Consider the following 27852-nt stretch of genomic DNA (forward strand, 5'->3'; position numbering starts at 1 on the left):
CTTTTCCAGAGCCAAAGAGAAACAGTTTCCCTAAGTCAACAACAAGCATGACCCCTGTTGGACACAGACAACTTCGAATGTATCATTTGTGTAGGAATGAGTGTTGGATCTGGGACTACATTGCAGCCTGAACAACTTGTGCTTTGGCATCAAAGCGGGCACTGGTAAATCAAAATGGCACTTGTGGAACCAATGGTAAAATAGCTTCAATATTTGCTCTGGGATGGAAACAAATCCTTTTCCAGTGCTGGGAGAAATTTGTAGCTGAACTTTTGCACCGACGTAATGAGAAAGATCTTGTACACGCTCAAACAGGGTCGAGTTATCTGCGTGAAGAAGTATCAAAGACCGCAGAGAGGTGGATAACCATCTGCACCACGCTCGAGTAGTGTTCATTCATAACTTGGGAGCTACCTTTTTTTAAGCTGAGTCCATTTTACTCAGTTTGTAAACCCAACTCCGGCTTCTGTGCAGTAATGTGTAACTGCAACAAATAATAGGGGTTTAAAAAGGAAGAAAGATTTTTTTTAACTGTATATAAATTTTCACAAAATATGTTTTATATTTATTTTTCTTTCCCCTTTTCTCAACTTCTTCTCCCAAATTCTCCACCCCCCTTCATAATTTAACCCTCTAAACCTCAGTAAATCTAGTAGGTTTCAAGTAAATCCACCAAGGCCATTATATCCCTCTTGGTCAAAACTAAACATAGTACTCGAGATAGGGTTTGACCAAGGCTCTATACAACTGAAGTATAATTTCCTTCTCTCTGTATTTCAGCCCCCTTGAGGGAAAGGCCAACATTGCATTAGCCTTTTTGATTGTTGTTTTTTGTACCTGTCTACTAGCTGTTAATGATTTGTATATAGCCAAATCTCTTTATAGCCCCTCGTTTTTCACCATTTAGAAAATACTTCAATTTGTCTTTATTGAGTTCAAAGTGAATAATCTCACACAAACCCATACTGAACTCTATTGTCCACTCTGTCTAAGGAACTTTGCAACTTCCTATTCCCATATGCACAACTTACTGTTCCTTCTAATTTATGGGTCATCTTCTTGGATATAAAATTCTCTAATGCTTCATTAATAAACATGATGGAGAGTTGAAGACCCAGATGATCCAATGTAGTTGCAAAAAAAAGATTAATAGGAGTGGCATATCTCACTGAGCGACGTGGATATAGCTGCAGCAATCAGAGGGAGAGGACAGTGAAGTCGGGGGAGGGGCGGGAATCAAACAGTTCGTGTGTGGAGTCGTGAAAAGAATGAAAGTGCAGGTAAATGTTAAAATTTGTAAGGGGAGAAGACAAGTCTTTGGCCCAAGGGAGTGCAGGGTAAGGGTGAAAGTTCTAATTCACAACGGAAAAGGAGTTGTGTGAAAAAGTGGTATGTTTTGTTGCTTGCATTGAGAAGAGCGAAGTTGTTTATTTAAGGGGCTGGCATGCGGGCACGTGCCTGACATGCACAAATGTGAAATAGTGCGCAATGCCCTTGGGCGAGCTTCCTGATGTCAGCGTGCATTCGTGCAATATTTCAGTTGGCAGCCATGTGCGGGACTTGGCAGCGCCGCAGCCGACAATTAAGAGGACTGTTAAGCCCACTAAGAATTAATTAAACTGAATTTTTCCCTGCCCGTCCAACTGTATGGTTGAAGGGTGGCGAAAAGGTTTTTGAGGGAACCTCATCCACGGGTAGGATGAGGTTTCCAATGTTAATTAAAAATAAAAAGAAGCTTTTAAATCTCATTTTTAACATGTTCCTGCTCACGAGACAGAGTCACACGAGGGGACATGTTTACATTCATTTTAAAATCTTCATTTTGAATGTTGGAAATCTTCAGCTCCCTGAGGCAGCTCTCTGGCTTCAGGGAGCTTTCACTGCGCGCTCCCCTGCACCTGCGCTTGCCCTCCTCTCCCACCCACCCCCACCCAGACAGCGCTGAGTGTTTCAGCGTTTAATTCACGTTTCATTTCCTGCCAGCCAGCAAGAAATTGCGGTCGGAGCCCGATCGCAGGCAGTTTCGCAGCCACTCCCGAGCCCACCTGCCCACCGGTCCCATCTGACAAGGTAAAAATCCTGCCCAAGGTGCTTTTAGTATAAATTGTACGAGTAGGGGGTGCACGGTTGGGGTGAATGAGGGAGAAAACAATAGGCCGATGAAAAAATTTGATAGCGGTTTGCTCAGAGAAAATAATACAAGCGTTTTTTGATTGTTCCTGGGAAATTTCAGGTAATCGGAAAAGTGCTACAGGTTTGTTTCTCTGATCTACGGGCATATTTAAAGTTTGACACACACTATATTCAAAAACATATAGAAGATACATTATCTTATCACAGGATCATCTTATTCATAGAACGAACACCATTTATTGTTGCAGAAAATGGATGGCAACATTTTTCTCTCCTTTCTGACGGTGTGATTCTTGAGCTCCACAGGTGGCTGTGCAGGGTACTGCACCTGGACCTGAACTTGCCTTCAACCAACACAACAGCTGCAGTTTCTTACCAGATTCACAGGAAAGTGATCTGGACTAAGAACCTGGATGGGTTTTCCAGACCCCCACTCCTGTCCTAGACCAGGAACATTGACTTAATTCAAGATCACCACTACTGCCCTAGCTGAATACAATAAAGACCAGGGACTGAACCTTCCTGCTCTGTTTGGCTCAATACCACACCAGCAAATGTCATCACTCATCGAATTATTGATGTAACTGAACACTGGATGATAGGAAGTGGAGAAACCAAACCTGAAGCCCAAAAACCGTAAACAAATAAATAGCTAATGGTGGACAATATATACTGAAGTCTCCTCCAGCATTTATAAACAAATAGGAGAATGTTGCTCAGTCAGAAAATGTATACTGGCCTTCAAAAATCCTGAAAAATTTACAATTTAATATTTACAAACAAGTTAGGGTAAAGCTCTGTCTAGGAATATTTTAACCCATGTGTTCCTTATCTCTGATCTGACATCGGCCAGCATCAATAATGGTAGAGGGTTCTAGTGTGAACCTTTCACAACTTCTTAAGCTGTGTTCCATTCACTTGCACAACTGAGCAAAACTGAATTGTTTCAGTGTATTGGATCACTATTATTTACACAAATGCATTAGTTCACTGAACATTAAAAAGAGGAGCACTAAGAAAATAATTTGATTTGCAGTCATTACAATGTCTACTGTGCTGTGGCAGAATGTTGTAGGAGCTCAACCTACTCAGAACTCATTTTTGTGAATATGATCACTAAGATTAATTTGAAAAGAATTGGGGTGGGTGAGGTGAGTGAAGAAAGGGTTGAAGAAGTTAGTTTTGAGGAAGCTTCTGAAGGAGGGAGAATAATATGTCAAGGAGGAGGCTTTCAGCATATCGGGCCCATGCAGGGAAGGGAAAGGGGACACTGAATGGACAAGAATGATTGAGCTAAAGTAGCCACACAAGATTTAATACAGGATAGGCTGCGGACAATGGCTTTTTAGATAGGTTGGAGTTAGGGCATTCAGAGTACAGAGTTTCTGGCAGTAGAATGGCTTTGGTTTCAAGGAACAACAAGCAGCCAGACAAGAGCGATCATCATAGAGTCAAGGAAGGCAACATAGGGTTAGAGCTAAATATCTTTGGCATACAGGTTATTTTATTTATTCTTTCGTGGGATGTGGGCATTACTGGCAAGGCCAGCATTTGTTGCCAATCCCTAATTGCCCTTGAACTGAGTGGCTTGCTAGGCCATTTCAGAGGGCAGTTAAAAGTGAACCACATCAGGAGTCACAGGTAGGCCAGACCAGGTAAAGATGGAAGATTTCCTCCTTTAAGAGGCATTAGTGAACCAGATGGGTTTTCATGAAAATAGTTTCATGCTCACCATTACTGAGATTAGCTTTCAATTCCATATTTTGTTTAAATTAATTGAATTTAACTTCCACCAGCTACCATAGTGGGATTTGAACCCCTGGCCCCAGAGCATTAGCCTGGTTCTCTGGATTACTAGTCCAGTGACATTACCACTACCCTTATCTTCTCCTATTATGTTGCTGAGGGATGGGATGTAGTTGAGAAATACTGTTAAAAATATATAAAAACTGTGTTCTATCACTGTAACTGCCCCATTCAATTCAGATTATATGCTTCCTCTAGGAATTCCTCCTATATCTAATTCTAAACTAATGAAGTCATGAAACATTCTCTCCTGTCAATCACAGTCAAGCACGAGCTCTTAACCTTTAAGTTAATTAGTCGTTAATTTACATAATTCATGCTGGTACCCGAGGGGTCATACAGCCTTGATTACTGCATTATGTAGGTTTGAGACATTTCAGCTGCTTATTAAGCCTTCTTATTTCATCTGAATGGTTTCATGTTACAGATCTATGGCTTCATTCTATTTACTGAGCTTGGAGGAAGATTGTTCTGGCCTTTGTACAGCAGCATTGTAAACATGTTCATTTTGAATTAATTTATGATATAGCTGCACTATTGCTCTCTCCTTTGCCCTGGTTCTTTCCTTTTCTCAGGCTCATTGCTTATCCATTACCCTTGGTGCTGTTTTTCTTCACTCATTCACGCTGCAGAATTCCCCTTTATTTCCTTCCCTTCTCTACATTTTCTGTCATCTCGTGCCAGATGTTCTGCTCCCTCCCATTGCCATACCCCAGCCAGAAAAGCCTTATGGCTTTGAAACTTATATCAAGTCACACCCTCTATTCCAACCATAGCCACCATCCTAATACTTTTATGATTTCCAGGTGACGAATGCTATGGGCGGTACAATTGGAACTCTCAGGTTTTCGCAGAATCCCAAAATACTCCATTGTACACAGGGTACATACCAAAAGGTTGGAAACATCTCAGCTAAAATGGGAAACTGGTTGCCATTTCAAAATTCTACAGGTTATAATGGCTGTGACCAACCTGAGTTAAGGTAGGTTACCTCCCAAAACTCCATGAATTTGGGGAAATTCGAATTGTCTCGATCAGGCAAGCAGATTCTTGGTTCCATTTTATTAAAGATTCAATTCTAAACTGTCTAGTCATACAAGGATATTTCCAAAGTTCATTTAAGGATATAAAAATCTCCATTCATGGGTCAAGCATGCATCTACTTGTGGCCAGACTTGTCAATATTAATGCAAATACTTAGCTAATTTATCCTAACATCTTGCGAAACTAGCTGACCGACACTAAATTGTAAATGTCTCTGTGGGTGTTGTAGGAAAGTACTGACCTTTGCACGTCTTCCTGTCAGGCTGCAATGTGAACCCGACCGGGCAGCTACAGCGGACTCCGGTGGCAGCATCCTGACACGTGCTGTCACAGCCTCCATTGTTCACAGCACAGGTCTCTGTGGGAAGAGAAACAATATGCGTTCAGATCAAAGCAACGTGAGATTAATTGCCACCAGAGACAGCTTTACAATGCACGTTGCAACAGTGACTACACTTCAAAAGTACTTTATTGGCTGCAAAGTGCTTTGATACATTTGGTGATCATGCAAGGCACTACATAAATGCAACTGTTTCCTTCCTTTCACTAGGGATGTCAGATCTTCCTGCACAGAAACACCAATCCGTCTGGAGTTCAATAGAACTGGAACCAGTGGCTTTTCCTTTCAGTTCGAGGAATGAATAGAGAAGCTGGAAGGTTGTTAATGTTGTATACCAATTATATAGGCCTTTCTTCCCCCTTCCAATTTTCTTCTCAAGGTGCTGTGAACTCTTGCCAAGGTTGCCGTTCTTGATGCCTGAACTGAGACCCTGGTGATTTCACCTGATTTTTATTTTTAGCCTGTATTCAATTAAAACCTGAATATCAAATAGCCCAATCTGACACTTTAATCTGACAGGGCTATAGTATGAGAACAGAAAGATTACAGTGGTTTGTTCAGAGCTAGTTTGCTACTAAATTTCTCTGTTATTTTTCAATTTCCTGCCTGCCCCCACCACATTCATGTTATTGTCTCTTTAGTGAGACATGCTCATGTGTGCTATCTCATGCTGCTGTCTGCTCAATCCCTCAAATCCAGCCCACCTTCTACCCCAGAGAGCTGGCAGAGACTGGTCAAGCTCAAGGAACAAGCACAAGCCTGAGGCTGAATGTCAATAGAAGTTGAGATTTGAATTTGGATTTCCTGAAGTAAAAATCAAAAGTATAATAACACGACAGATCAGAGACTACACAGATTCCCTTGAATAAAAGTGATTTGCAATGTGCTGAGCTTCCTGGAAATCTGCCTGCAGCAAAATGAAAGTAAATGACTTGGTGTCGTATGATAACACAATCTAATTAATGTCAATTGATCAGCTCCACATGTCTTACATAAACATCACGTGACACTGAATCTAAACAGATCCTTTCTTAATCTCTTAGCAAACCATTTAAGCGTAGAAACTGCTTTCTCACATTAAACCCCTGGGTCCATCAGCAGGTGGAATTATTTTTTTGGAGACTCCATCATTGAATCAAATGCTGATGCAACACTGCTGTCATGTACACTTTATATCAAGGTGGTGTAACCAATGCTTATTATATAGCAGGGTAGTGGAGTTGACAACTTGGTATGAGCATACTTGGAAAGCGCGTGCAGTCCTTGTTGCCTACAAAACAGCATTGAAAAGATGCAGAGCAAAACTGATCCCAAATGCAGCAGGAGTGAGCTAGGAGCAAAAGGTGAAAAAAATCAAATAGGAGGTCCTGTGGTGCAATGGGGAGCGTCCTTGCCTCTGAGCCAGCAGCTCTGGGTTCAAGTCTCACTCCGGGACTTGATGGCCAAGGAAAAGGTGTTTGTGACCTGACCAAACAGGTTGATTAGCAACTTGCAAGTCCTTCCAATACACCCATGGCAGTCAGCAAGAGTGGGAGAATCTCCTGGTCAGCCAGAACTGTGTGGTAGCTACAGCTCAATTGCCTCTCCACGTTGAAAGACTCCATGTGCAAGTTCTTGCCATGGGCAGCACTCTGTGACAAATGCCCTGCTCACTTTGAAGGACAGCCAGAAGAAAAGAGCAAATAGATATGGGAAAGTGGATGTGCTTGTTAAATACATTAAATAACTTAAATATAAATCATTATAAAGGAAAGCTAGTAGTAGCCAGGCAGGTAAATATGCAGGTTTTCAGGGCATTGACAATGCAGATGGATGTGAGTCTGAGAAAAATGAAGCATGACAGGCTGAGCTTTAATGAACCAAATCTTCTGTCATTGTTTCACTTTCAACCTTCTCAGTTCTCTGTTAAATGGAAAGCACACTTATAAGGAAGACATTGCAATTTACATAGCACCAAAACCTAGAAAGCTTTGAGTAACCGGGATTTCATTTTTAGAAACCCAAAAGTCTTTAGAAGTAGTTCTCACGAAAGGCAATTAACTTAACGTTGGTGTTTCTCTTTCAATTCCTGTTTATATTCCTCTGCCAGTATTTCGTTAACTGTTTCATGCCTGGCCTTCTTGAGCATCTGTCACTCACTTCATCTCATCACTCTCGGCTGTGCCTTCACCTGTAAAAGTCCTACACTCAGAAATTTGTTCCCTAAACACCTTTGTCTCCATATCTCCCACTTGTCCCCAAGACACTCCATAAAACACATCTCTAACTGTGTTTTTAGTCACCCTTCCTATTAGTTCCTTCTTTGGCCCAGCTTCAATTTTTGTCACATTACACTTCTACGAGGCACTTTGAGACATTTTTCTGTATGAAAAGCAAGTTATTGTTGTTGTCTATTTAATTATAGCTAAATATATTAACCTGAGTATAAAATTGGTTTTCCAAAGTAAGTATAATAGTGTGGTATAAGACCACATTTAATCCAATACACAGATTATTATAACCAAGGGTGATTCTTAGCCTCTTGGGTCACAAAATGCTTCAAGAACAAATTGTATTTAAAAAAGTACAGGTCGCAATCTTGACTGGAATGGGTTTTCTGAGCATGGGAACGGGTTATGTTGTGTGGAGTTTTGACTCCAGAACGTGTCTTTTGCTTATCCAGTAGGTTCTCCACCCAGAAGCAAGCCTGATTGATAGGTTTGGAACTGTACCTGGAGGGGAACGCTCCAGAGAAGGCCACAGGCCAGAAGCAGGTAGTAAAGCCTGCAGCTGCATCAGTGGGAGCCAGTAGGGGGCACTGATATATTGCAGCTTAGCTTGGGGAACTGGTGGCCTGGGTTGGATGGTGAGGAGGGGGCCGGTGATGTGGGGAGCGGTGGGGGAAAGCAACCCTCCTGGCCCATTAGCAGTGTTGTAAAAGTATTTACCTCTTCCATGAAGTAGTCCTCTCCTCCATTCAGCTGCCGGGTTTCCCAAGGCCTGGGAATCTCGGCCAGCCAGGGTTAAACCTGGAAAACAGGTTAAATCTGAGGCAGGCAGCCACACTATAGTATGTAAGTGACCAAATTACCTCCCAGCAGTGGGTTGCCTGCCTATCCTGTTAGAACTGGAAGCCGGTGGCTTGGTACAGGTTGGAGGTTTTTAAAATGATAACATCTCATCCAACCCCAACCCACTCATTTTAATTTGCACTTAAAATGACTACCACAGTTCCCAGGTTATAGAGGATAACATTGTCTTATCAGAACAACTGTAAAATTGTAAAGAGTGAAAACAATTCTATAAAGCCCTGGAATCCTAACAATTCCATCAATCACAAGTCAGCGTTAAGCAGTTGTATTTCTTCCATTCTGGAGTGGGACAAAGAGATGGGGAATGGTCACTGATGAGGGGAAGGGAGAAGGTTAATAACATTTCTCTACAATTCTGTAATTATTCTTAATTTGTGCAGGTCGCACAGCAGATCCTGACTACTGGGTACAGTTTACTGATGGTGAACTGATGCCATTGAAACCTCAACTATTGACCTGCATGCAAAGCACATTCAACTCAATGTATGAAATATTTCACCAGCATATTGGGGGGGTGGAGAGGGGGGAGGGGGGGTGGTGGTGGTGTACGCTGAGGCAGCATTAATTCAAATACTCTTGGCCCTGTCATCCATGACAAGCATTTAAAATTTTCTGTTGGCTCAACTGCATTCTACAAGTCACAGGAGTACAATGAAAAAGCCAGCAATGATTCCCAATTGAGTGCTGGCAGCCAATGTAAACACTGCAAACTATGTAATGTCAGGCCTTTAGAGAATTCATTAGAATCGAACAAATGTAACAAATGTAAAATGTGTTAATTCTTTCCAAACAAAAACTCGCCATTTCTTATTTGATGTTTTGTTTTAAACCTAACTAATTCCGAGAGATCTAATTGTTGCATTGGAAGTGTACCTTGGTGAGCCAACAGATTCTAAACGTTTTCCCTTTTTTTTGTTTTCCCTCAATTCAACACACCAATATCAATCCTTGGCCAGGAGTGTAGAATTTCCATTTAAATCAGTTGTATTTCTTATTTACAGATTACAATAGAACAGATTGTCTATATGGTTATGTACAGTCTCAAGTCAGCACACTCCTTAAGGCCTAGACAGTTTGATAACTGTCCCTGGAGTTTGACATTAATGTAATTGACATTAGGCAATCTTACCCTGCCTAAGTAGATTAATAGTCTTGCTGGGTTGATTCATTAACCTCTGTGGGGTTTTGAACAGGGGCTGTTACCAGCTGTTTCATTCTTCCCTAATTGGGAATGATATTTGGGGGATCGGCCCCTTTCTGGAAGCCTACAAATATTCCCTTATCATTTTAAGAGTCAATAAACAAGACCAAAAAAAAGTTAAAATCATTACTCTTTGTACATTTACAAATGTATTTATTGTTGCGAACCATTACCAATTCAAGGATAAGAAGCAAGAGAATTGTAGGTTGAACATTTGGAAACAGTGCTCTAATCTCTCCTCACCTGAAGGTGATAAAAACAAAATAGCAGAACATACAAACGTAACAGTGCACCAGTAAATATAGTCCAAGTCTGGAAAATGGCTTTCAACTAACAGAGGGGGAGGACAGTTCAGGTGAAAGGAGATTAAGAAATCCAAAGATAAAAGTTGCTTGGAAAAGTATATCAATGTGGGTAAAAAAATAGCTAAGTGAGACAGTAAAGGACAGAGTTTAATGGTAATAGTATAATAGAGAGCTCCCTCCTCTCCTGGCCTCTCCATCTAGACCCCACCCCTCTCTGGCCTGCCCTCTCTGAGACCTCCCAACCCCACCTGCATTTACGTGCTCCTGGACCCTGAAACTTAGAATCTGTGCACAGCTAGTAGTCCCAGTACTGGCTACTGCTTTCGCTGACACTGTTGGGAATACTAAGCTGCCAGCCAATCTGAGCCAGGATTTACGAAAACAAACCTTGCCATCTGAAAAATCCTGCCGATGATTTCACGGTGATCAAGGTTGGGAAATAATTACTCCAGGGTAGACAACATTTCAAAAGAGAGGCAGAATGGAAAAGGAGGAGGGGTATACCTGATAATAAAGGATAACATAAGGACATTAGTGAGAAAGGATCTTGGTTTAGAAAATCAAGAAATAGAATCAGTATGGGGTGCAGGTTAGGATTAGCAACATTCAGAAAACACTGGTGAGTGTAGTCTATAAGACCCCTCACAATAGTTATACCTTTGGACAGAGCATTAAACAAGAAATGATTGGAGCTTGTAACAAAGACAATGTAATAGTTGTGGGGTCTTTACTCTTCAGATAGACTGGGCCAATCAAATTTGCAAAGGTAATCTGAAAGATGAGTCTGTAGAGTGCTTTCATGACAATTTACTGGAGCCATATGTTATGGAACCAATCAGTGATAAAGCAGATCTAGAATTTTGGATCCAGTATTGTGCAATGAGGCAGGGTTAATTAGTAATGTCATAGTAAAAGGTCTAGTGGGAACTAGTGATCATAATATAATTGAATTTCAGATTAAGTTTGAAAATTACATACTCCAATCACAAACAAAAATCTTAAACTTAAATAGAGCCAGTTACATAGGTAAAAGGGGGAAACTGGCTAAGGTTGATTGGGTAAATAGACAAAAGGTCTGGCCATAAATAAACAGTAAGAAACAACAGAAACAATGTGCAAGGGTATGGGGAAAATGCAGGGCAATGGCACTAGGTCATAATGCTCATATGGAGAGCCAATGCAGACATGTTGGGCTGAATGGCCTCCTTCTGTGCCATTAAGATTATGTGATTCTGTGATTTAAGAAACAATACAGAATGTTCAACAAAATTCATTCCATTGAAAAATAAAAACTCAGTGAGAAATATCCAACCTTGGCTTACTAAGGAGGTTAAGGATGATATGAGATCAAAAGAAGAGGTTTATAATGTTGCAAAAAATAATTGCAAGTCTAATGATTGGAGTGTTTTAGAAACCAGCAAAGGGTCACCAAAAAGTTGATGAAAAGAGAAAAAATAGAATATTGTCGTAAACTAGCCTGGAATACAACATCAGGTTGTAAATGCTTTTACAATTATACATAAAAAGGAAGAGAGTAGCTAAAGTAAATGGTGGTCCCTTAGAAGCAGATGCAGGAGAAATTATCATAGGGAATAAAGAAATGACAGGGACATTGAACAAATAATTTGTGTCCGTTTACACAATAGAAGACACAAGTTACACACCAGAAATAGAGGGTAACTAAGGGCTAATAAGAGTGAGGAAATTAACATAACTAATATCAGCAGAGAAACTCAAGGGACTGAAGTCTGACAAATCCCTAGGACGTGATGATCAATATCCTAGGACTCTAAAAGAGATGGCTGCAGAGATAAAGGATGCACTGACTATTATTTTCTAAAATTCCTAAGATTCTGGAACAGACCCAGCAGATTGGAAGCAAGCAAATGCAACACCACTACTCAAGAAAGGATAAAAGAAGAAAATGGGGAACTACAGATCAGTTATGCTTTAGACATAGTCATTGGGAAAGGGCTGGAATCTACTATTACCGAAGTCTTAACAATGCACTTAGAAAAGCACAGTAGAATTAGAGCAAGTCAACAGGTTTTATTAAAGGGAAATCCAGTTTGGCAAATTTATTAGAGTTTTCTGAGGATGTAACTAGTAGGTGAGATGAAGGTGAACCAGCAGATGCAGTAGATGCGGTATATTTGGATTTCCAAATGGGATTTGATAAGGGGTCACACAAAAGTTCAAAAGTTTAATAAACAAGGTAAGGGCTCATGGAGGTGGGGGTAATATGTTAGCATGAACAGAGAATTGGTTAATAGACAAGAAGCAGAAAGTAAGGATAAATAGGGCATTTTTGAGTTGGCAGGCTATGACTAGTGGAGTGTCACAAGGATCAGTGCTGGGGCCTTAGCTCTACAATCTACATTAATGACTGAAACAAAGTGACAGAGAATAATGTTTCTAGGTTTGCAGACGAAAAGCTAGGTAGGAATGTAAGATGTGAGGAGGGCACAAAGCGGCTACAACAGTATGCAGACAGGTTAAAATTTTTTTCAAAAGGGCGGGAAGGAAGCGGGTGTACTATCTTCGGAGAGCAGCGCCCCTAAGGTGGTACCCAGCCTTTCCTCCTACCTGCCTCCTCTGTGAAACCCATCGCTCCCAACACCAGCCACCCCATCCCCTTCCTAACCCACCCAACACTCCCCGCCCAATACCCTAGATTTACCTGGCTCTGGGATCCACAGGATTTCTTGAGCCTGCTTGCATTCCCGGCAGTGCCCACTAATGCACTCTTGGTGCTGCTTGGACTGCAGGAGCTGCCAGCCAATCCAATTGGTTGCTGGGTCCTGAGGGCGGGACTTCCTCCCCAGTGAAGGGCAGAAGTGTCCCACCGGCAGCCTATTTTAACCTGCCCACAGCTCATTAAGGCTGCAAGTTGGGCTGGTGTGCAGCGAGTCTGCTCCATGTTGACTTTGCTTCTGAGGAGGGTGGGGGTGGGTAGGTGAACTGTCCACTCCCCCCGTAATATGGTGCCCACTGTTTCCCCTAGCTAGGGAATCTAGAACAAGGGAACACAGTTTCAGGATAAGGGGCTGATCATTTAGGATTGAGATGAGGAGAAATTTCTTCACTCAAAGGGTTGAGAATCTTTCAATTCTCTACCAAAGGGTTATGGGCACTTCATCATTGATTATATTCAAAGTTAGAACAGACAGAATTTTGGTCTCTCAGGGGATCAAGGGAAATGGGCAGTGGGTTTGAAGTGGAGTTGAAGCCTAGAATTGCCATCAATGTACTGAATGGCAAAGTAGGCTCAATGGTCTGTATGTTCTTCTCTTGCTCCTATTTTTAATGTTCATATTTCACAATTTATATTTATATTGTGCTGTTAAAGTAGTAAAATGTCCCAAGGTTCTTCACAGGAGTATCATCAAACAAACAAAATGTTGACTTAACAAATGTTAGGACAGGGAAGGTAGGTTTTAAGGACCATCTTAGAGGAGGAGAGGGATGGAGAGGAAGGGAGGTTTTGAGAGGGACTTCCTGAGCTTATGGCCCATGCTGGGCTGTCATCTCTCTGCAATCTGACCCAAGTAGCTTTTTGTCATGTTTGAGCCTGAACTGTCAGTATCGAGAGGCCATTTGGACCCAAGTGGAATCCCAGCCGTGTGCCATCGTTTTTCCAATTGAGCACATTCCATAGGATGATACTGGCTGATTATTTGAAATGGGAACTGCAACTGAACTTTTTTATTTTTCCTTGTCTGATCCAGGGATGCTGAGGCCAATTACAGAGCTCCTGTAACTGAGCATAACTAACTCAGCACGGGCTTTCAGCCAAAACCAGGACTTCTCTGTCTCATATAGTAGGTTACAATAAACTGAAAATTTCTAGGTTTAATAATGCCGTGCTACAAGCTAAACGTGCTGCTATGAAATAACATCTACAAAGACTTTCATTCAACTACAACTGTATGTGGGATTGTGTTACGCCGCAGTGATGAAGTGTTGACATAGGAAGTTGCTGTAAGTGACACTGTATTGGGTGGGCCCAGAGCTTCAGCCTCTATGATGCAGGCATCATTTCTTGGAGCAGTTATACAATATCAGGTTAGCTTGGTTGGGTGTTTCAAATGATTTGTCCTTCTGACAGCGTGCAAGACAAGCATATCACTGGGAACACACTGAACCTGACATGACAGGATTAATGTTCCTTCGCCTCCGTCGCATCTGTTCCGATGATGCTACCTTCAAAAACAGTTCCTCTGACATGTCCTCCTTCTTCCTTAACCGAGGTTTTCCACCCACGGTCGTTGACAGGGCCCTCAACCGTGTCCGGCCCATTTCCCGCGCATCCACCCTTACGCCTTCTCCTCCCTCCCAGAAACATGATAGGGTCCCCCTTGTCCTCACTTATCACCCCACCAGCCTCCGCATTCAAAGGATCATCCTCCGCCATTTCCGCCAACTCCAGCATGATGCCACCACCAAACACATCTTCCCTTCACCCCCCCTATCGGCATTCTGTAGGGATCGCTCCCTCCGGGACACCCTGGTCCACTCCTCCATCACCCCCTACTCCTCAACCCCCTCCTATGGCACCACCCCATGCCCACGCAAAAGATGCAACACATGCCCCTTCACTTCCTCTCTCCTCACTGTCCAAGGGCCCAAACACTCCTTTCAAGTGAAGCAGCATTTCACTTGCATTTCCCCCAACTTAGTCTACTGCATTCGTTGCTCCCAATGTGGTCTCCTCTACATTGGAGAGACCAAACGTAAACTGGGCGACCGCTTTGCAGAACACCTGCGGTCTGTCCTCAAGAATGACCCAAACCTCCCTGTCGCTTGCCATTTTAACACTCCACCCTGCTCTCTTGACCACATGTCTGTCCTTGGCTTGCTGCATTGTTCCAGTGAAGCCCAATGCAAACTGGAAGAACAACACCTCATCTTCCAACTAGGCACTTTACAGCCTTCCGGACTGAATACTGAATTCAACAACTTTAGGTCTTGAGCTCCCTCCTCCATCCCCACCCCCTTTCTGTTGCCCCCTTCCTTTTGTTTTTTTTCCAATAAATTATATAGATTTTTCTTTTTTTTCTTTTCCCACCTATTTCCATTATTTTTAAGTATTTTAAAATATTTTATGCTCTCCCCACCCCCACTAGAGCTATACCTTGAGTGCCCTACCATCCATTCTTAATTAGCACATTCGTTTAGATAATATCACCAACTTTAACACCTATGTGTTCTTTTGTTCTATTGTTGGTGACATCTTTTGATGATCTGCTTCTATCACTGCTTGTTTGTCCCTACAACCACACCACCCCCCTCCACTTCTCTCTCTCTCTCTCTCTCCGCCCCCCCCCACACACCTTAAACCAGCTTATATTTCAACTCTTTCTTGGACTCGAACTCAAGTTCTGTCGAAGGGTCATGAGGACTCGAAACGTCAACTCTTTTCTTCTCCGCCGATGCTGCCAGACCTGCTGAGTTTTTCCAGGTAATTTTGTTTTTGTTTTGGATTTCCAGCATCCGCAGTTTTTTTGTTTTTATTAACGCTCCCCATATTGGGCCTATGGTTGTCATCTATTTTCTTGCTTTTAAATAAGAAAAAGAAGATGGAGGCTTTGGGTTGAATACTGCCACGGCCAGTATGTCAGTTTCAGGGTGCCATTCCCGACGTCAGCCATTTTGGCTGACGCAGGTCCTGGTGCATGAGAAGGTCATTAGTCCTCACGAGGTGGGCAGGTATTTAGGCACATGAAGAGCCTTGTGAAAAGTAAGTTAAAGGGGCCGACTGGCATTTTCTGGATGGCTTTCAGTTTCCTGATGTGACAGGGGGCAGGTCAGCTACCCAGAGACAGGCAGACAGCAGCAGGGAAGCCTGCCTGGCTGGATGTACAGTCAAAGGCCATCCTGTGGAGGGCTGATGTTCAGTGACTGCCTTATACCCCTTCCCAACTCTCTCCTCACCCTCATCCTTTGAATATGGCAACTGTGTAAGTTGCAGATGGTCCTGCTTTCCTCCAAACCAACCCTTCCTACACCCCAACCCTCCCATTCTGCTTGCATGTTTTCTGATACCCAAGACCTGTTACCTGGACAACCTCAGCAGAGCCAGAAGGAAGAGCAGCAGCAACCCCATAACAGTGATGAGGTGGACTATCACTTGGCCTTCCAATACCAGCTACCGCCTCAGACACTGGCGCTCCACAAACTTTAGAGGCTTCGTATAGAGCCGGGAATAGCACTTGGTGAATCACTGGATAAGAGTGTGTTTCAGACAGGCTGGCGGGGGGGGGGGGGGGGGAAAGGGTGGCTTGTGTTCCCTGCAGGGAGAGGCCACAGATAAGTTCTGCTGCAGGATACTCAGAAGAGGTTTTTGATGGGGCAACACACAGGCCAGCACTGATGGGGATGCACACAAAGATACTTGGCCTGTAGGACAGTCTCCTGTCACTGAGTAGGAGCATGGAGCAGTCCCTTTCCAAAGTGGTAGAGGGCAGTGCCCAGAGATTAGAGTCCATCGCCTCCAGTGTGGAAGTGGTGGCCAACTCCATGGAAATCTATGAGACTGACCCATTATAGAGTGTCTTATGGCTGTTGTCTGAGCTTCCACTGCAGCACAGGGAGTATCCTCCCACCATCACAGCACTGCAGTGTGAAAGCTCATGGGATCCATGGTTGCGGTAAGCTCAGACTGCTGTTACCATGGGGGCAGATCTCAGACATCAAAGGGGCATGGAGGCTCTCATAGCAGTCTAGCAATCGGTGCTCCAGCAGATTACTTGGTTTGCTGAGATGGCAGGCAGTGGGAGTGGCAGTGGCACTGCGGGGGACCAATAGGATGATGGCATTTGTGTTCCAAACACTGCCATTGCGCTTGCGCCCTTGCTGCTGCCTTCCAGCGATCCAGCTGAGAATGCTGCCACCCATGCAGTCAGAAGCTGGACCTTCTAGCATCAGGGTTGCTCGATGGAATCCTACAAAGACCATCTATAGCCTTCCACCAGCCATGTTGTAGTCACTGGGAGAGCACTGCCTTGGAGCATGAGAGCAGGCAAAGGGCACGTGCAATCTGGGCACTAGGGGAATGCACTGCTGTTTGTATAATTTGACCTGCTGATGAATAAAGCTAGTTTGTAAAGGTTTTTGTTAGTGACTTTTATCTCTGTTGGCTAAGGGCACTGTGTGATGAGAAGTCTGCAATGGGTGTGACAGTGGTGAATGGTGCATCCATGTTGGGATGGGGCAGTTGGTTCACTGGAAGTAGAGCCTCACAATTTGCTCTCTCACAATTCTTCCAGTTACATGTGGCATGGGAAGTTCCTACCTGCCTCTTCCTGTCCATCTTCTTTCCCCTCTTTCTCCCTTCTTCCTCCAAAAGCTTCCCCTCTCTTCCTCTTCCATTTCCTGGTCATATTACAGACAAGGAGGGACTGCAATAGCTGCCCTCATACCCGAGTCAGGTACTCCTCTCTTTTCCCTGGCTTTATCCAGGAACTGGCAAAAAATCAACTCCAAGAGCCCAGCATAGTTCTGTACCGACCATGCTTAAGCAAAAGCTACTCAAAAACTCAGCTTGAAGATGAGGTGTACTTGGATTTCGAAAAGGCATTTGATAAGGTGCCACATCAAAGGTTACTACACAAAATAACAGCTCATGGTGTTGGGGATAACTTATTAACATGGATAGAAAATTGGTTAGCTAACAGGAAGCAGAGAGTAGGGATAAATGGGTCATTTTCAGGTTGTCAAAATGCAGCCAGTGAAGTGCCACAGGGATCAGTGCTGGGGCCCCAACTATTTACAATCTATGTCAATGATTTGGATGAAAGGACCAAATATATGGTTGCTAAATTTGTTGATGACACAAAAATAATTAGGAAAGTAAGTTGTGAAGAGGACATAAGGGGCAGAATTTAATGTCCTGCGGGCAGGTGCACGCCCAACCCGATCGGGCATAACATCGCACGAGAAGCCTGGTGAGCGGCCCGACATCATTGCGCACTCGCGCAATATTTCGCTTGGGGACACAGGCAAAAGTCAGAAGCACACTCACTGGCAATTAAGAAGGCAATTAAGCCTATTTACGGCACAACTGACCCTGATTTTTCATTGCCCATTTCACCTTATGGTTGGCGGACGGGCGAATTGGCCAGGCAGCCTTTGCATTTTCCATCAAACCTCATCCAAGGGCGAGATGAAATTTCCGTGATGAAATAAAATAAAAATAAATTTCTGTGGACATAATTTTTATCAGATATATTTTCAGGTGATTGATTATGATGCATGGGCACTTTTTATTTTACAGCTTTTAAAACCTTTATTTTAGCTTTTTCAGGCCTCCAGCTCCCTGAGGCAGCTGTCCATCTTCAGGGAGCTTTCTCGTAGCACTTGCCCGCACCCGCGGAAACGTCATCATCTGCCCTCTTCCCACCCCCACCCCGGCAGTGCTGAGCTTTTCAGCGCGCAATTCACACTGGCTGGCTGTTAATTGGCCAACCAGTGTGAAATCGCAGTCGGGGACAGATCGCGGTTGGGGGCCCGTTTCCCAACCGGTCCTGGGCCTGCCGATTGGCCTCACCCACCAAAGGTAAAATTCAGGCCAAGGAGTCTGCAAAGGGATATGAGTAGATTACGTGAATGGACAAAATATTGGCAGTTGGAGTATAACGTGGGCAAATTTGAACTTGTCCATTTTAGCAGAAAAAGTAGAAAAGCAGCACATTATTTAAATGGAGAGAGATTGCAGGACTTTGTGGTACAGAGGGATCTGGGAGTCCTGGTACATGTATCATAAAATGTTAGTATGCAATTACAGCAAGTGGTCAGGAAGGCAAACGGGATGTTGTTGTTTATTAAGACAAGGGGAATGGAATATAAAAGTAGGGAAATTTTGCTACAGATGTACAGGGCATTGTTGAGACAGATCTGGAGTAGTGTGCAGTTTTGGTCTCCCTATTTAAGAAAGGATATAACTGCATTAGAAGCTGTGTAGAGAAGGTTCGCTGATCCGATTTCTGTGATGAAGGGGTTTTCTAAGGAAAGGTTGGACCTGTATCCACTGGAGTTCAGAAGAATGAGAGCTGATCTTATTGAAACACTTTAGATGCTGAGGAGACTTGATGGAGGTGGATGCTGAAAGGGGGTTTGCCCTTCTTGGGAGCGACTAGGAGTTGGGGACGCAATTTAAAAATAAGGGGTCTCCCATTTAAGATGGGTAGGAGGAGAATTTTTTTCTCTCAGAGGGTCATTAGTCTGTGGACTTCTCTTCCCCAGAGAGCAGTGGAAACTGAATCATTGAATACTTTTAGGGCTGATTCTTGACTGACAAGGGAGTCAAAGGGTATAGGTGGTGGACAGGAAAGTACAGGCCACAATCAGGTCAACCATGAACCTATCAAAAGGCATAGCAGGCTCGAGGGGTCAAATGGACTATTCCCGGTCCTAATTCTTATGTTTGTTTGTATGTAATACCTCACCCGCAATTTGTTGAGTGGCTCTTTAATTAGCATTAGTTCAGGTCCAATCTTGCAGCAGAAGGCTTGATCTTTGGTGAGTGATGTATTATTTAGTTGTCTGGACCTTTGTGGTCCAAGTTTGGAATTATGGTGTCATGTCGCTCGCCTGGGCTGTGTGACATCAGGGTTGGGCTGTGTGATGTCGGGATAGCACTGGTTCAAAAGCCTTCCAGCCCACAGAGGGGCGCACCCACTTGTACACTTCCCCTGCTGCAATGCTGTGTGGGCTGTGCAGGAAGCCGCTAACAGTGCAGGGTGCACCACAAAAGCAGCACTAGGCCGCCGTAACAATGTTAGAGGCCACACTACGCAAGGGAATTTCCAATTCCAAACCTCTCCCTAACATGCTGCACTGTGGATGGATGAGAAACTATTTTGCTCCTGCAGTTCTCCAAACTCCTGTAATTCACTTCCTTAATCAACAATTTATTTTCTTCTTGCAAGAATGAACAACTCTTCATGACTGCTGTCTGTCTGACTACACTTTGGAAAGAAATCACCTCAGTATTTACTGCGCTTCATTTTTGCCAAACAAAAACCTCAAAGTCAATTCACTCTTTTAGATTCCCCCCAAACACCCCCCAACGCCGCCACCCACCCCCACCACCCCCCACCCCCCCAAACACCTATCCTGCTCTCCACCCTCAAAGTCTCTTGACATCTGTGAATCCATCCAAGCTTAGCCTTTAGATTTTTGGCAGACTTCACCGACCAGCTCTGTTTCCCATTATATGTGGAAATGGTGTATGAAATTGTAAATCCAAGCCATTTCCTTGACTGATTACATCAGAGTGCTCAACTCCAAGACTCCGTTTTTTGTAGTTGTTTGCGGTATCTCAGTTTAAGCCAGCCACTCACCAACGCATGTTTTCCCATCTGAGTGCAGGGCAAATTTCAGATGGCATCCGCACTTCGGGCCTTGATCGGTATCATCACACGTGTGCTGGCACCCGCCGTTTCCATAGTTACACGTCACTACAGAGAGAAAATACATTATCAAGTCTTGATAAATGCTCAAGGGTTAGATTAACTGACCCTCAGCCTCACAAATGTGTCAAAGAACATGTTTTGAGATCCTTATCCAACCACAGCAGGGAACTATCGCCTTTTATAGTTGGGAAGCAAACCATCTTGGGAATGTTTCTTTTGTTGGTTTGTTTTGTTTTCCATAAAAAATGCTACTAGTTAGAAAGAAATTCGATATAATCTGATTTTGTTTGTTTATTTTGTTTTCCATAAAAAAATTACTACTAGTTTAAAAAATTGTGATATAATCAGGATCACATTCCCTATCAACTAAAAGAAAAACAGTCCAATGAATTTTTGTCAGAGGCAAATTTCTGGAATTCTGCAATAGTTGTGAGGGGCACTGTTCCTTTAATGTAACGCTGCATTCTCACTCCTTCTGTGGCTCAGGGTTATCACATCCCCAAAATGCCAAAATCACAATTCAGCAACAAGTTACCAGGGCTTTAAAATCCCCAAACTTGAGTCGTGTTTCATCCTTTTCCTCATAGTCTCTGCCTGAACCATGCAACATTCTACACCCCAAAGGGACAGGCAGATGACCTACTTTCAATGTTGGCAAATGTGCGGGCATCCACTTTGGACCTAACAAGGATAAAACAGGGTACATCCTAAATGGTGAAAAGCTAGAAACAATGGGCGTCCAAAGAGACAAGTGTTCAAGTACATAGATTTTTAAAGTGCCATGAACAGGCATCAAAAATAGTCAAAAAGGGTAACGGAATTCTGTCCTTTGTATTTAGAGAACTAGAATACAAGGGGATAGAAGTCATGCTTCAGGTACAAAAAGCCCAGGTTAGACCACATTTGAAGTACTGTGAGCACCATAATCTTCTAGGCATCACACCTTAGGAAGGCTATATCGGTCTTGGAGGGAGTGAGCATAAATTAACCAGGATAATCCTGAGACTCCAAAGGTTAAATTATGAGGAGAGATTTCACAAACTGAGGTTGTACTCCCTGGAGTTTAGACGGTTAGAAGGTGATTTCATTGAAGTTTTCAAGGTGTTAAGGGGAACAGATAGGGATCGACCCATGGTTCATCAGTATATGGCGGTGCAACACTCTACAGTTGTGTCTTTCACTCCACGATTGCCCAGGTTTTATGAGAATTTTATGCCTTCGGGGTGGCACTTTATTTTTTTTAAATGCTTAAATGGAGTAAAAGGTTTTGTAGAAACTACAACTCTTATCTTGGACTCTCAGTAAAAAATAAGAGACAGAACCAAAGCTGTGATGAAGATGAGACAAATCAATATGGCTGGTTAGGTCTTGGGCTGTGGCTGATAGTGGGGCTTTGGTACAATCTCAAGCTCTGTTGATTTCCAGCTACTACTTTCTAGGGAGAGGTTAAGAAAAAGATAGCAATTGGCCACGGAGGAGAAAATAAGGCACCAGATGGGCACCTTTTATTGGTAATTTGGGATGTCAGCTGGTGCAAATTTGGTCAAGTTTTGAGGGCCCCTCCCCAATCACTGCCTCTATCACAAAGGAGGAGACTGGCCTGGAAATGAATTGCAAGAGAAAAGAACACTGGGGAAAAAAACAGTTTGCATATTCTTATGGGACAGTGCCATATTCATCCCAAAATCAGAACTATGAATGGTTCAGCATTAAATTTGATATTTGTTTAAAGATCCTTGTTTTGTTGGGGGAAGGGGTGGTGGTGAAAAAATCTAAAAAAAATAGTTTGCCCCTACAACATTGATACATCTCTAAACTCCTCAACTTTTGTTTTTAAACCTGCACTGCATTTATGGATTATCATCCTTCTCCCCTACTGTTCCTCTATCAGATGTAGATTTTATTTATAAAAAGAAAATCAAACTCGGGCCAAAGTTGTGAATGCCCAAGGTATTTGTATTTTTTGGTGCTTGTGGTTCCCGTCTGATATGCTATTTTGCTTTGCCCAGCCAAAAATAATATAGTAATACCAGACAGCAGGATCAGTGGGCCTGCGGTTAAGGCCTGATTACCACCATTGGTAATTTAGAAATATACTCCCTCCCTTATTCATCTCCCACCATCCCCAATGACTGCAAGTATTTAAGGCTTCTGACTGTTTTGCACATTACAAATTGGACATGGGGGACAGATATTATCTTTGCAAATATCTACCAGATGATTTCAATTTTTAAAAAATGAAGATTTTGGTACGTACAGCAGCCTTGTCACCATGGGTGAAGATAGATTATTCTTCAGGTATAGGCCCTTTGTCAAAACTCCGTGTGTTTCTTTCTCTATACAGATCATGATTGACCTGGTGTGCATTTCCAGCATTTTTTATTCTCACTTTGGTATCCAACATTCAGAGAATCACAGAATCTTTACCGTGCAGAATAGGCCATTAGGCCCATTAAGGCCACACTTGCTTGCTGAAAGAGCATTCTACCGAATCTCACTACCCGGCCTTATCCCCGTAACCTTGCACATTCTTTCTTTTCAGGTAGCAATCCAATTCTCTTTTAAATACCTCAATTGGACATGCCTCCACCACCCTTTCAGGAAGTGCGTTCTAGACCCCAACCACCCTCTGGGTGAAAATTTTTTTCCTCACATCATTTCCACTCCTTTTTGCCATTATTTTGAATCTGTGCTCTCTAGTTCTTGATGTATTCTTGAGTGGGAACAGTTTCTCACTCTATACCCTGTCCATACCCCTCAAGATCTTGAATACCTCTATCAAGTCTCCCTCAGCCTTCTTTTCTCCAAGGAAAACAGTCCCAACCTCCTTATTCTATCCTCATAGCTACAGTTCTTCATCCTGGGAATCATTGTTGTGAACCTCCTCTGTACTCTCTCCAATGCCTATATATCCTTCCTCAAGAATGGAGCCCGGAACTGGATGCAATACTGCAGATGAGTCCGAACTAGTGTCTTATACAAGTTCAACATGACCTCCTTACTCTTGTACTCAATGCCCCTATTAATAAAACTTAGGATACCATTTGCTTTATTAACGGCTCTCTCAACATCCCCTGCCATCTTCAATGATTTATGTACATATACAATGAGGTCCCTTTGTTCCTGCACCTCCTTTAGAGTTTCTCCCTTTATTTTGTACTGTCTCTCCACATTCTTCCTGCCAAAATGAATCACCTCATACTTTCTGCATTGAACTTCACCTACCATTTGTCTGCCCTAGACTATCCTCATCACGATTGACAATCTGCGACCATCTGAAAATTTTGAAATTATGCCCTGCACATCATAGTCTAGGTCATTAATATATATCAAGAAGAGTAAGGGCCCCAACACTGACCCCTCGGGTACAGGCAACTGTTTCCAGCCAATTTCTTATCCAAGTGCCCACTTTCCCTTTTATTCCATGAGCTAAAATTTTGCTCACAAGTCTATTGTGTGGCACTGTATCAAATGCCTTTTGAATATCCATATACACCACATCAACAGCATTGCTCTTATCAACCTTCTCTGTTACCTCCTCAAAAAACCGCAGCAAGTTAGTTAAACATGATTTTCCCTTAATGAATCCATGCTGACTTTCCTTAATTATCCCGCACCTGTCTACGTGACTATTGATTTTGTCCCAAAATATAGTTTCCAGAAGTTTCTCTACCACTGAGGTCAAACTGACTGGTCTGTAGGAGCTGGCTTTATCCTCGCACCCCTTTTTGAGCAAGCATGTAACATTCGTAATTCTCCAGTCCTCTGGCACCTCCCCTGTGTCTAAGGAAGACTGGAAGATTTTCACTAGTGCCTCTGAAATTTCCACTCTCACTTCCCTCAGTACCCTTGGATGCATTTTATCTGGTCCTGGTACCTTATCAACTTTAGGTAAAAATAGCTTTTCTAACACCTCCTCCTTCTCAATTGTAGATTCCTCGAGTGTATCAGTTACCTCCTCTCTTATCTCAGCCTGGGTAGCATCCTCTTCCTTTGTAAAGGCAGATGCAAAGTGCTCATTTAATACCTCCGCTACTTCTCTTGCTTCCACATGCAAGTCTCCTCTTTTATCCCTAATTGGCCCTACCCTTTCTTTTACCACCCTTTTATTATTTACATGCTTATAGAAGACCTTGGGATTCCCTTCCATGTTAGCTCCCTCCTTGCTTCTCTGATTAGTTTTTTCATTTCCCCTCTGGTCCATCTATATTGAGCCTGAATCTCCATTGTATTTTCTACCTGACATCTGTCATATGTGTATTTCTTCCTTTTTATCTTCACCTCTGTTTCTCTCATCATCCAGAGTGTTCTAGATTTATTTGCCCTACATTTCCCCTTTAAGAAAATGTACCTTGGCATTGCTTGCAATACTATCTCTTTGAAGGTAGCCCATTGTTTGGCTACCATCTTTTCTGCCAACATTTGATTCCAACTCACTTGGCTCAGATGCGTTCTCATCCAATCAAAGTTGGCTTTCCCCCAATTAATTATCCCTGCTCTGGATTGCTCCTTGTCCTTCTCCATGGCCAACCTAAACCTTATGACACAATGGTCATTTTCTCCTAAATGCTCTCCCACTGTTATTTGACCTACTTGGGCCAACTCATTTCCTAGAACCAAGTCCAACAGTGCCAGCCCTCTCATTGGACTGGAAACATACTGCTCCAGAAAATTATCTTGAACACACGGCCCTTCTTGCCCCTTTGCACTATTCCTATCCCAGTCTATATTTGGATAATTGAAGTCCCCCATTATAATTGTTTTATAATTCTTGCATCTCTCTGTAATTTCTTTGCAAATTTGTTTCTCTACATCTCTTCCACTAGTTGGTGGCCTATATACTACACCAATCAATGTTAGCAGTCTTTTCTTTTCATTTCATTATTTATTAGCTTTCACAACCATGTTGCATGATGTCAGCCAAAATGTATGATATTATAAAAAGAATTTTCAATAAAGGGAACATGAAACTCAATTTCATTGGTCGTGGTAGAAGGGCTTTATATAGGAACACGAGTAACCTTTCAGCCCCTCAAGCCATTGGCTTAGATCATGGCCGATTTGCATCTGACCTCCCAATTATTCACCTTTGGTCTATATGCCGTACCTAATAAAAAGCTATCATAACAACTTGTATCTTTATAGTGCCTCTAATGTTGTAAAATTTCTCAAGGGAATTCACAGGAATGCTGTCAAACAAAATTTGACAGTGAACTGTGTGAAATGTTATCAGGACAGATGAGCAAAATCTTGGTCAAAGAGGTAGGTTTAAAGGAGCATCCTAAAGATGCAAAGAGAGGTCAAAATTGATGGAAAGGGTCAGGGAGGGAACCAGAGCTTAGGGCATCAGCAGCTGAAGGTACAGCTGGCATTAAAATCAGAAATGAACAAGAGTCCCGAATTCAGCTCCATCATCTCATTCTTGGAAATTTCAAGTAACCCCCAGAAACCACAGTCTTTTTGGGAAGAATGCTCCTGATTTCTACTACCCTCTGAATGAAAAGGTGCTTCCCGATTTCATACCAAAATGGCCCAACTTGAAGTTTAAGATTATGTCCTGGATTCCTTCACTTAATAATTTTAAACTCCTTGAATAGATCAGCCCGAACCATCTAATCTCAAGTGTTTTGATATGGCGGGTGGTACTTTCCAGGCTGACCAAATCCACAAGGGAAACTTGGCCACACTATCACAACAATTTTGCAATTTGTATTTATTATGAGAAGGCTTGTGCACTGAAGTCAGGTGTAATGAGTCCACCACCATCTTCAGAGATTTTAAGGATTAAATTAAAATATTTATTAACAAAAGAAGAAAAAACTTAAATACACACATAAGATTACAGTTACAAGATTATAACAATTCCCCGAATTTCTACTTAACCAAATTCCCAACTACACTCCCACTTTAAGGCAATAGTACAAATAGATTCCAAATTTGTAAAGTCATCCAGCAATATTATTGCATGCATCCATTGGACAATGGACTTCCAAAGCCTTTTAATGCAACTTTGATTATTGGAACAGCAAACTTCTATAAGGTGGTTAGCAGCTTTTTCCCCAAGTCTGTTTCACATGGTCACCTTTCAAGATCTCACACGGCCACACCTCACACAGCCTTCCATCTTCCTTAAATATATTTCTCCCTTTTTGATCTGCAAATCCCATTGTTTCAACTTGCTGTAAAGGACAAATTTTTTTTATTTTTCTTGGACTGTGGCTTTTAAAAACTGCCATGGCTGCAGTTGATAGACATGTTCGTTGGACCAGGATGAGAGATATACAATGTTGCTATCTCCTGGAACAGAGTGTGCCAGGTTGGACAAATTGGTGAAGGAAAGGAGTCCTGAACTAAGGGGAACTGCCATGCAACAACATTTTAATTGGCTTCTGATCAGGTGATCAAGGTTTAGTGTGATAGCATTGAGCAGAGAGATCCTCGCCTGCAAACCTCTCTAAAACCTCTCTCTCCTGTGTGTAAGATTTCAGTATATCCACAAGGCTAGCTAGCTGGCTTCCTCTTTATATCTCTGTAACCTGTTCTCTCTGAAATAAACCCTGTCAAGAGGAAAAGGAGAAAAAAAAATCACTGTTAGAGACATTGAAAAGCAAGTTTTTCAACCAGTGAACCACAGACTGAAAGTGCTGGGAGACCACCTTGTGTCATCATCAACAAACTACAAGGAGTTTGGAAGACATCAATCAAAGTCAACCCATCTAACCATGTACTCCAGAATTGGTGTTATTGAACTGTTTTGTCTCACCCTTAAAATCTATGTTTTGTGTGTCTTATATGTGTGTGTGTGTATGTTTGTATATAGGGGTTTAAGAAGGAGTAGAGTTTAAGTTATTGAGTTAGGAATTAGCAGTTCATATTTCTTTCTTTTGCCACTAGCTAAAGATAATTTATTCAATAAACATTTATTTACTATTAAGTTTACAAACCTGGTGCTCATATTCTGTTAACCTAAATTAAACAATTAGGTGGCATTGGGATAATCTGGTGGTTTGATCAAACTTTCCACATTTGTTGCGGCTCAGGGAACAGTGGGGCTTGATGTTACAGTGCGCTATCTCCAGTGAGTCGTGACATTGCCCTTAGAAGTCACTTTTCCCAGAATATAACAATCTTTCATGTTTTCATTATGGCCAGCACTTTTGAGAAAAATCAACATCATAACCTTGCCTTATTTATCCTGCCAATTGTAAAAATCTTATCATGCCCCTTTGAAAGTCAAAATCTTTCCCACTTACATAAAACGCAAATTTCATTCATACCATATCTGTTGACTGCACTCTAGCTCTACTCATCTCCATTTCAAATGCCAGTTTTACACCTCACTTCTTTGATAATTTAAACCTTGCACTCTGTTTCTACTTCAATTAAACACACGCACACACATGCTTAAAAGTATCCCACAGTAATATTAAGAAAAATATGAGTCTCTTGACAAAAGGAAATACAAGCCAAGTTTGTGTAATTTGCCCTTATAAGTCTTTAAGCCTGGTATCATTCTGATGACTGTGCTGCTGTCCTA

The 27852-nt window shown here is 42.4% G+C and overlaps 1 protein-coding gene across 1 annotated transcript in view; it reads right to left on the reverse strand.

Annotated features, from left to right (window-relative positions):
• scube3 (signal peptide, CUB domain, EGF-like 3) overlaps window positions 1–27852 on the reverse strand; it is a 403547-nt gene that overhangs the window by 109465 nt on the left and 266230 nt on the right. Inside the window, exons 6-7 of the mRNA XM_041196379.1 lie at window positions 20244–20360; window positions 5225–5341 (exon numbers count right to left, since the gene is read on the reverse strand). Of these exons, the coding sequence (XP_041052313.1) occupies window positions 5225–5341; window positions 20244–20360 (234 nt within the window). The remainder of the gene's footprint in view (window positions 1–5224; window positions 5342–20243; window positions 20361–27852) is intronic.

This window comes from Carcharodon carcharias, chromosome 9 (genome assembly GCF_017639515.1).
Source record: "Carcharodon carcharias isolate sCarCar2 chromosome 9, sCarCar2.pri, whole genome shotgun sequence".
Classification (NCBI taxonomy): Eukaryota; Metazoa; Chordata; class Chondrichthyes; order Lamniformes; family Lamnidae; genus Carcharodon; species Carcharodon carcharias.